General features: G+C 38.3%; 1 protein-coding gene across 2 annotated transcripts in view; it reads left to right on the top strand.

Annotated features, from left to right (window-relative positions):
• Positions 1-8418, top strand: part of LOC101853960 — a 40493-nt gene extending 32075 nt beyond the window's left edge. For both annotated transcript variants that reach the window (XM_013086619.2, XM_035971704.1), the window contains exons 2-7: positions 3801-3852; positions 4305-4386; positions 5994-6179; positions 6932-7124; positions 7498-7639; positions 8065-8418. In XM_013086619.2, coding sequence (XP_012942073.1) covers positions 3850-3852; positions 4305-4386; positions 5994-6179; positions 6932-7124; positions 7498-7639; positions 8065-8367 — 909 coding nt within the window. In that variant the 5' untranslated portion in view covers positions 3801-3849 and the 3' untranslated portion in view covers positions 8368-8418. The remainder of the gene's footprint in view (positions 1-3800; positions 3853-4304; positions 4387-5993; positions 6180-6931; positions 7125-7497; positions 7640-8064) is intronic.
• The last annotated feature ends 2797 nt before the right edge of the window (positions 8419-11215 follow it).

Below are 11215 nucleotides of genomic sequence, written 5' to 3'. Positions count from 1 at the left end.
GGGGGTGGGCATGCCTCCAAGTTGTTCCTTTCCGAAGACAATGACACATCATCGGGCTGAACTGAGTCTCAAACTCACGAACCCGCAACCTCAGGATTGCAAGTCCGGTAACCGAACCACAAACCAAAAGATAACCGACAACTGGTGTGATATATTTCAACATCTAAGCTAAGCACTAGTAAAAAACTGCTGAGGTCATTATTGTTCGACACTTTACCTTTCAGACATGAGGTATTTCTCTCACGGTTTTCTATAACAAATCTTATCGAACCTCCTATATAAAAACGAGGTAAGTCTAAATCGCATCAATTGTTCTCAAGGCGAGGTAAGCAATCTACAACGAGAAACATCAGTTTGGAATTCCCGTATTTCTATAGGGTCAAAAGAGATTCGTGCAGAACGAGGAAGATTTAGATCTACATACAAGTTTTTAGCTGCTAACTTTATTGGAGTCCAAATGAAATTTTATTTCAGAGTCAAATGAAAACCGTCTACAGAATGTTCAGAAAAAATGAAATAATGTTAATACGTAGTGCACTGTAGAATGTTCACAGTATCATAATGTTATTATCAGTTATTTCTCTGCTTCACTCATGTTTCTTTCTTGTCTTTTTGTTTCTCTATTTTTCTTTTCGTTTCTTTCTTATCTTTTCGTTTCTTCCTTTTCTTTTCGTTTACTTGTTTTACCTTTCGTTGGTGCAAGTGAGTGTCACGGAGGTACACGATCGTCTGCGAGTCGAGTTGCTCGAAGAAGGTTCACATCGTGGGCTCTGAAGAGTCAGTCCAGTGATCTCCCTCCGTTTCACATGTTTAATAATGTATTTCTGTCATCCTCGAATTGACGAGAAGAAAGCATTGAGTATAGATTGGTTGTTTGTTTGAGCACATCGATACAAGGATGGTCATTTAGTTCCGGGGAAAGAGTAATACTGACAGACAGAAACAACAAAGGAGCATTAAAGAAGTAGGGCTTTCAACCACCCGCAGTTGAGTAAAGAATAGAACGATTTGTCTTCATTAAAAAAGTTGTCAGTTTCCTTTTCCTTTCTAAAAAGTTTGTCCTCGACTTTTTGTGTAACTGGTAGTAGACATCTTTTCATTTTTTTATTATGCGGATAGGTTTAAGGCTCTTTATTTTCCACGTCAAAGGGAGCATTTGATGCTAAAGATGAGAAAGAAAGTGTAAAGTACAAGTGCATGTAAACAAAAAAATTCGAACCGTTATTTAAAATGGTGTCAGCAGAACCACTGACTTTGCCTCATTAATTGCCTTGTCAAAATCATTCGCAAAATGCAATTTTTCCGTTTCTGCATTTTTTAAAAATTCAATTTAATTCAATTTTCTTTTTTTTAGTTAGATCTATCTATTCTCTAACGTGAATTTTATTTATTTTTTTTCAAATTACGTTTAATGAAATTTATATAATTTCCGATTATTTTTTCCTTGGGGCTTCATCCGTGTTTATCTTTTAGAACTATTTGTTATGATATTGTACACAAAATGTCCTTCAATCTGTCATGTTGGCCGTGTTTGTCTGTTGGTGCGCCATTCCTTGCAGCTATATGTCTCCATCGTTCCTGGTATCTGCTTTGTGTGAATTATTTCATTTAAGTTGCGGACCATAGTTGGACTTAACATTTGCAACGAACAATATAGGAAGGCTTTCCTTACAATTCTTTTGCCTCTATTTTACCCTGCAGCACAGTTAGTTGTTATTAGGTCTATTTTTGTTTTTATTTGCGTGACCTAGGTTCTTCCATCTCCTTTTGCTTATCTTTGTGATCATGATAACATGTTGCGTACCAAGTGTCCACTTTCATTGGGGGTTTTTTATAGTTGTTTTTTTTAATCTGTCGTTTTGAACCGATGCAATATTTTGGAAAACCACATTTCTACTCCTTGTATACATATTATATTCCTTTTTGATGTCCAGGATATACACCAGTATAGAATTACTATCAATATCAGACTTTTCAAAACACCAAACTTTACTTCTCTTGGTAATCAATCTAGGTATGCATCTGTCTTTCAAGTTGGTGTTTAGTCGTATAATCCCGTCTTTTGGATGGTACAGCAACTATTAAACTATATGACGTCTCAGAATCGTAATCACAAATTACATAATATGTTTTGATGTTTTAATCTTCGTCTTCACATCTGACGTTGATCTTTCAAGGGAAACTACAAGAATAAAGTGGTTTGGGTTGGAAGGGGGGGGGGGGTTATTGCTCTGTAAAGTCAGATCTGACTCCTTTTCAAGATATTCAGTTTTTATTGTTATTATTGCTTTCTAATCCTGAAACAGCAGACCTCATGATTTCCCATAGGATGGCGTCGTCTTCGATGTGTTAGGGGTCAGACATGTAGGCGGTTTCTTTTTCATTGAGGGCAGCTCCATTATTAGAATTTTTAAAGATTATATAAAACTGATAAAGAAAGAGTTCATTTGTTTAATCAAATCTCTTTATTTTAAAATGATTTTTCATTGAGCCGATTTTCTTCATGATCCTTTTTTTCCAACTGTTTATCTTTTAATTTTTGCTTGACGTAAGCCAGTTTCGTTTGTTTGTTTGTTTTTTGGCAACCTGTCCTTAGAATGAAATGCTTGATGATTGATGAGTTCATTTTATACTGAAAGGGTATAAATCCAATTTATAGCGCACTTGACATCACAGAAACCATTTCGGCATTTCTGTTGTCTATTCGCAAAAAATTATCTGGGACAAACATTTGCAGATACGAATGTATAATGGATTAAAGTACGAAACAAAATGTTGCAACGTGCGGAATATTCCGGCAATACGCGGCACCATTCTGACTTTTCCATCAACTCCGTGAACGGTTGTGTTTCTACAACAATATATCTTATTAATTCTGTTGCTGTTCGTTTTTGGGGGTTTTTTTCATTCTTTGAACTTTTGCCATACAAAAAGCTATAAGAGGGTGTACTCTCCCTCAGTTGTTTCTGTCTGTCTGTTTTACATTTCCCAACACTAAATGACCAGTAATATGTTGATGTGCTTCTCTAAACGCAAACAAATAGGCAATCAAGCTATATTTCAAGCTATTCAAGTTATTGGTTTTGAAAACTTCCTTTTTGGGGGGCATTCTGAGAGGTTGTAAAAAATAAGATTATTCACCTTTTTAGCCAGGTGTTGCGACAACTATTATAAACCAATAGGCACATTCTGTGCGGAAGTACTGGCAATCCTTGCATACTATTCTTGAACTTCTCTCATCTGAAGAGATATTAGCTCCATCAATTTGACTTTGTCCGATCTGAGATTGGAGCAAACGCGTAGATTTCAACTTTTCTACAAAGGCTCTAGATCTATATCACTATTAAATTTCTAAAGAATTTAAACCCATACTTACGATTTTTCATTTAGTTTTATGGTCTTCGTTTTATGATATTAATGGAATCCTTATACCTAATTCACATTAGTGAATGGTTGGCGAGTGTTCTGGTATGGTTTGCTGCTATCAAACAGCTGTGGTCCTCATCTCTCCTCCGTTTCTTTTTTGTGTTCGTTACCCTCTTGTAGCACCTCTACTCTTCAACACGTAAATGACTGTATTGTGTTGCAAGTGCCGCAAAACGCTTTATAAAACTAAATACATATCATATAAAATTTAGTACATTCAGACGAGTTGAAAATTATGTTCTCATTTCTTATAAAAATCGCGTGTCTTTAACTCTATTACAATATCGTAATATTAGAAACCACTCTATTTCTCACGTTATGTTCAGTCCTTACAAGGAACTTAAGTTTTTATGTATCTTTATTATGCGTTTCAGGGAAATTTATCTACTTTAGAGGTACTTCAGTCTGCAGCAAGATACAAACATGGTAAGGATATATTTTAAAGTAATTAATATTATCGAGGTGATTATTTGTCTGTGCAGTATAATCATTCTACTTGTTTTAGAGAGCGTAGCTGAAGTTTTTTTATCCAGCTTACTTTTAAAATAAACACTAATTGTTTTTAAAGGTAATTTACATCTCATGTGTATTTTTAAGAAAAGTAATTTTCCACTTACGTCTGTCGTGCTTTAGTAAGTTGACTACGAGAGGACGCAAAAGGGAACAAGTTCGATTCTGCCTTAGGTAAGCTATCTCATGACGTAGCTTATCTAGCATCTCCGTGTTTTTCCTGTTACAGTATCTCACACAGCCAAAGTTGGCTCTGATAGTCAAGGTCCAAGCAACGAATCTGGTTTATTCACTCGAACTAAAATTTCAACAGTGATATAATAGTAATAGAACTTTAAAGGACAAACTCTGTTGATATCTCAAACCAGGATCGCTTCCTGTACCTAATGGCTTGCGCAACTTTCGTTTCTGCTTGTCTTGCTGAGGACGGAAAGGAAAGATCAAGAAGAGGTTAGTTAGTTAGTTAGTTAGTTAGTTAGTTAGTTAGTTAGTTAGTTAGTTAGTTAGTTAGTTAGTTAGTTAGTCAGCTAGCTAGCTAGCTAGCTAGCACGTAACTAGCTAGCACGCTAGTTAGTTAGTCCGTCAGTCAGTCAGAAAGTCAGTTAGTTAACTAGCTATTTAATTAGTCAGTCAGTCAGTCAGTCAGTCAGCCTGTCGGTCAGTTAGTTAGTGAGTTAGTTAGTTAGTTAGTTTGTTTGTTTGTAATTAGCTAGCTTGTTAGTTAATCCGCCAGTCATTCAGTCAGTCAGTTAGCTAGCTAGCTAGTTAATTAGTCAGTCAGTCGGTCAGTTAGCCAGTTAGCTAGTTAATTAGTCAGTCTGTCGGTGAGTCTCGGTCAGTCAGTCAGTCAGTCAGTCGGTCAGTCACTTAGTTAGTTGGTTAGTTAGTTAGTTAGTTATTTAGTTAGTTAGTTAGTTAGTCGGTTAGTTAGTTAGTTAGTTAGTAAGTTAGTTAGTTAGCAAGCTAATTAGTTATTCAATCAGTCAGTCAGTCAGTCAGTTAGCTAGCTAGCCAGCGAGTTAATTAGTCAGTCCGGTGGTCAGTGTGTCTGTCAGTCAGTCACTTAGTCAGTTAGTTAGTTAGTTAGTTAGTTAGTTAGTTAGTTAGTTAGTTAGTTAGTTACTTACTTACTTACTTACTTAGTTAGATACTTAGTTAAGTAATTTTTTGAATCAACACTAAGTGACTGTCATTGTGCTGACGTCCGTCTTTTTATAACTGCAAACATTTGAAAGCACCTTATCTTCTCCTTTCTCTCCATCAAAGAGTTCAAGTTGACAGGGATCTTTCTGAACGAATCAACTAAAGTCAGCAACGATTCCTATTCATGATGGCACATTCCATGAGCTAGGGCGCGGGGTTGGAAGGAGGGGGTGTTGTTTGGAAAGGGGGGGGGGGAATTCAGGTCTTGTTTGCCAAACACGCTTGAAAACTTTTAACTCCGCCATGTACCCCACTTCCCAAGTTATGGTCACTCATCATTCTCAAAGGCGAAATCTTCAGCTTCTCAGAGGAAACGAGACGAGTTCTTTGTTGTTTTGGGAAATTGTGGGTTACTAAGAGAAACAACTACCTGTTTAGAACCACTGGTGAACGTGTATTCTTTGATGTGCACATGAATGATCTTTTTTATATAATAATGTTTTGTCTTTCATGTCTCTTTCATGCCTTCATGTTTCTTTCATCCTATCCTCTGGGCTAAATACTCCGCATTCGAAATGATCTCTATATCATGTTTAGCAGAGAGATAAAGTTTAACTGCTTACTCTCAACAAAAGTTCAAATTTCATCAGTTGTTTAAATGAATAAAAGGGAGTGTGTTCTTCATTTGGTAACCACCAACCATCCCCAGCTTTCCTCCTCCCTATTTCCTACCGTCATACCCATCCCTCCCCCCCCCCCAATCCCCACTCTCTTAACGATTTAGGTTATTTTTAATCCAATGTCCCTAAAAACCATTCTCTGGTCTTTGGATTCCCTACTACCAACCCAAGTCATTTCCCCCATCCCCACTCTATTGACGATCTAGGTTGGATTTTTTTCCCCAATGTCCTCAGAAACCGTTGTTTGGTCCTTGGATTCTGTCCCTGATACCAAAATCGCTGACGACATCATACAAAGTTTCGGACCACTACACCAGTGGGGGGATGACTCCATCAGCGCCAGCACAAAACACTCCGAAACAAGAGCGCTAAGGATCTACTACAAGAAAGGTTCCTACATCAAAAGTAACGGGCCTAAAGGTAACCTACTTCGTGGGGTGGTTGTTTTTGTTTAAACAAAAAAAATAAAAGTCAACGTCAGGCCCTTTATTCGGAACCCACTTGACATTCGCGGTCGCCACTGTTCGTCGAGCCGCGATTTGGTCTTTGTGACTTGATGTAAGAATGATGCTATTATGAATAGAAGTGAAAGTCACTTTTTAAACATTTTTCTCAACGTCTATTATGGATAAATGCATCCTTTCACAGGATGTCTCAAGAGCACCACTGGTAGATCCTACTTATCAATTTTATATCCTTCTTTCTAGTCTCCCTGCTCGTTCTCTGAAGTAATGGCTGTTATTTCGTTGCTACGACTTTCTTTCATCATCATCATCATCATCATCATCATCACCATCAGCAGCAGGAGGATGTCAAACATATGTTTGAATGTCCAGGAACAATGGCAATTGGAATGGAGTTATTTGGACGAGTGGAGGTGCCTCTAAGTACAATGACAATGGGGCCGAAATAGAGCCTCGCTCTCGCTCGAAGATTTCTTCGTGGAGTCCAACAGGCCTATTAAGGAAACAAAAAAAACCCCATCATCATCATCATCATCATCATCATCATCATCATCATCATCATCATCATCATCATCATCATCATCATCATCATCATCATCATCATCATGACGTTTGGTGGGGGGGGGATCTATATCCGCCAAATGTAACGATGTATTTCAAATGTCATGGCAGTGCCCGTAACCTCAGCATGCTCCTGCATCTGTCTAGGTGCCGGCTTCTTCAGCACGCCTTGCACCATCCCGGCCAACGCTGACGTCATGACTCTCAAGTATGACGTCTACTTCGAGAACTTTGGCTTCGGTATTGGCGGGAAACTTCCAGGTCTATTTGGCGGAGAGAATGGAGAAGGTGCTTTCAAATGTTCAGGAGGATCCAACCCTCCTACCTGTTTCTCTCTCAGGTTAGATGATACCTTTTATTCTCATAGCCTATAAACGTATTTGATTTTATTCTAAACTTCTTATTGTTATACCAGCCTTAGCGGCGAAATGGTTAAGTCCTTTTCCTTATGGAAAAGAGATGATTTCGATTCTCGTAAGGCGTGCAGATAATGTTTATAGTGGGCATTTCCACTTGCTACTCTGACAGACAGGGTCAAAGCAGCCAGCCTCCTAAAATGACCTGCTAAATTTCACGATTTGGCCGCAAAACATACTCTTCCCCTGCACTAATAGCCGTTTCTGTGTCGATGTGCTTCTCTCTGCTCAATCAAACAAACAGAATTGTTCATAGCATGTTAAAACAACTTCTTGATCGAATCTTTGTGGTTTTAGGATAGTATGGAGAGAGAATGGAGCTGGTGAGATCTACGCATACATTCCCCACAATCAGATGGTCGGATTTTACAACCGCAGTGACGTCATCGGTCACGGCCATTACGGACAGTCCTTAGGCAGAGGGAGAATCCAGTTCAAGGTACGACTTCTCAGAACTTCACATATTATTATGTCGGAGTTCATGAATATGTTACATTTTGTCGTTGATGGTGTTGGTGTTGGTGGTTGTGGTGGTTGTGTTATTGTTGTTGGTAGTTGCGTTGTTATTCTTGCTGTTATTGTGTTTGTTGTTGTTGTTGTTGTTGTTGTTGTTTTTGTTGTTGTTGTTGATGATGATGATGATGATGGTGATGATGATGATGGTGATGGTGATGATGATGGTGATGATGATGATGATGATGATGATGATGATGATGATGATGATGATGATGATGATTAGCCTCCGATGGAACGACATAAATCTTTATAAAAATAAGAACTCTATTTACATTGTTTCGTTGGGATTTTTTGGATGTTGTTTATTTTAGTTGTATTTTTAAGTAGCTTTTTGGAATATTTTCACAGAACAATAAATGGCAGACGATCACCCAAGAGGTCCACCTGAACACAGTTGGCAGCGCTGATGGTTGGATCAACGTGTGCGTCCAAGTGGAGGGGGAATCCCAGCAATGCTACTCGGCCAACAACCTGATCATTCGCGAGACCGACAGGGACAGTCTGAGAGGTCTATTCTTCTCCACCTTTTTCGGGGGCAGCGAACCCACTTACGCTGCTCCCAACGACAGCTGCACTTTCTTCAAGAACTTCCAGATCTCAGTCCCTGATCTCAACACTACCAGCACTACCAGCCCAGTTATTGTTGGTTAGGTCTCGAATAGAACGATTATAGAATCTAATAAACTAATAAGGCCACAAAAAGATTAGTCTCTTCACAGTATTGCAAACAGGTTGTACTGAAGACCTCAACAAACATATTTCCCCCCCTAAGACTTTTAGTATAGGACCATTTCATGAAAAATGAAACTGCACGACGCATGTAACACGGGGATGATGACGGGCTGAGAAAAGTGTGAATAGTTATACAGCCTGGGTTCCATCCTCTCCATCTTGTTTTTTTCTTCTTTCTTTTGGGAGGAGGGGGGTCTTTTTCCCTTTTTTGCTCTGGAAAGGCTGCTTTCAACCAGAAATATCAATCAATTAATCAACCGATCAATCAATAAACCAATCAATCAATCAATCAATCAATCAATCAATCAATCAATCAATCAATCAATTCATCAATTCATCAATCAATCAGTCAGTCAAGTATGGCTCTATTACTGCTTAGAATTTTTTTAACAGCTCAGCATCTCCGCAGTTTCATTTTTCAGGGTTTACAAATTTTTGTTGTTGTAATTTTTTGAACAGAAAAACCAAACCTTTCTAATTTCTCGAAGTTTATTTGATGAGGTGCAATAAAATTGTTGAATCACAATCAATGCACCACAGCTGTGCAGATACATAATGATAGCATATTTTCTTATGAAGAAATTGGTGCCAACACGTACGTGTTCACTAAGATTGAGACAAAACACTGAGATGGAATGCTGTCAAAGGAATCCATATTATTATATTTGAAAACACTCTCTATGAAAAAAGAAAGAAGAAGGCTTCTTCTTCTAAGAGAAAAAGGTGCTTCAAAAAGAAGAACTTAGCTGAATGCCCTCATACTTATATAATTTCTAAATAACGCGTCTTGGCGACAATTTTTTTTAAATGGCGCCTATATCCAAACTGCGAGCCATTTTCTTGTCCATTCTTATGTTATTTTAAGCAGACTTTTAAGAATCTCAATCAAGTGAATTTTTTCCACACTGAGGCGATGTGGCTTCGAAGACACTTTAGATTTTACGCATCAATAAATGAACTTGGAGCATGTTACAAGTTATAGCATCACACCACACTTGTAGTATCCTTTGGAAAGGAAAACAGTCGTAATAAAAAGGAGCTGTCGTAAGTTACTTCTATTATGGACAAACTTTTGCGTCTTTTCTATGAACGGTTAAATTATTTTATAGAATCAAGGACCGTCAGGGGAGGCTAGTCGAGTGATTGTACCAAGCATTTAGTAATTGAAGTATATCAAGATTTACGTCCCTTGATTGTGTTAAATCATTTTAGCCACATGACTTCGCGCATCGTGCAAAAAACCCCGGTGTTTTTGTGAAAACTGTGAAACAGCGCTACCAGTCCACTATGAGTCCCACTGTTACCCAGGCTTTTGTGCATTGGGTCTTGAAGTTTGAATTGAGGGCCGAACTTTACTTTCACCAATCTTTGAAGGCTACGAATGTAAAGGAGAGAAAACTGCCGTCCGTGGTGTAGCTGTTTGGCGCTTTGCTTTCGCACGCAGGAGACCCGAGTTTGACTCCTGAGTAGCGAACTTTTTAAATAGAGTATCTCAGTCTTTATCCTGATATGCTGAATCTCTCTCAGCCCAGATTGATCCTGACAGAAGGATCTGACGCCCGCCTCCTAAATTATTTAATTTAATTGTGTCATAAAAAGACCTACGTTTTAAAGAGAGAGAGATGGAGAGAGAGATGGAGAGAGAGAGAGAGAGAGAGAGAGAGAGAGAGAGAGAGAGAGAGAGGGGGGGGGAGGGAGAATCACTTCACAAACATCTGGTCACCCATGTTGTAGACTTACTTTTCCTACTTCCTGTACCGGACAAGCCGCCATCTTGGCTTGGGCTCTTCATGAGTTTGTTGTCAGGACAAAACAATGCTGTGTTTTGTGTAAAAGAGGGTGTTCCCTAAACCCTGAGAGGGTTGTTAAGAAGCTGACAGTAACCACTTTACTGCTCCCTAGACATAAGTGATACAACAAGTGTGGTGTGATGCTATAATTTATAATAATGCTCCTAGTTCATTTGACACGTAAAATATATATATAAAATGTCTCCGAAGCCGCATCGCGTCGGTGTAATAAATATTTAGCTTGATTGAGATGTCAAAAATCTGTGTAAAATTATAATTTGATAAGAAGGGAAGCTGGTTCATTGCCATTTATCTACTGGCGTAACTTTGTTATGGCCTTTTCAGGGTCGTAAGGTAAGTTAAGAGGTGCAGTATCCCAGCACTGTAAAAATAATCATAATTTCATTATTTTCTTTTTTGATAAGACGGATCTAGTTGGTGGAGAACTATAAAATCCTTAAACAAAGTTTTGAAATAGCACATTTCAAATTTGAAAGAGGAAAGGGGAAAGGGGATCTGGGGGTTGCGCAAGGAAAACAATAGCTCTGTCTACAGAGCAGGTGTTTTAGCAAATATAATTGAAATGTGTGCAGTTGCATATTCTTACGTCGGGAAAAAGCATTACGGTTTTGACTCAATCTCTATTTTTTGAGTGAACATTGTATCTCGTCTGTACAAACACAAATCGAAACGCCCCATCAAAGAATTAGTTTTGTTGCTGTTGTTGTTGTTGTTGTTGTTTTTGTTGTTGTTGTTGTTGTTGTTGTTGTTGTTGTTGTTGTTGTTGTTGTCCCGTCTCATGATTTCAATGCCGAAACGTGTAAGTTACGTGAAAATGTGCCAACATGGTACAATTGTTACGCTTCAAGAAAAACAGAACAAGAAGAAGGGGGAGTACTTAGTCTGTGTTGATGATGATCATGGTGATGATGATGATGATGATGATGATGATGATGATGATGATGATGATGATGATG

This window comes from Aplysia californica, unplaced genomic scaffold (genome assembly GCF_000002075.1).
Source record: "Aplysia californica isolate F4 #8 unplaced genomic scaffold, AplCal3.0 scaffold00486, whole genome shotgun sequence".
In the NCBI taxonomy this organism is placed as follows: domain Eukaryota; kingdom Metazoa; phylum Mollusca; class Gastropoda; order Aplysiida; family Aplysiidae; genus Aplysia; species Aplysia californica.
The sequence above is the reverse complement of the archived record's forward strand: the minus strand, read 5'-3'. Positions and strand labels throughout refer to the sequence as shown.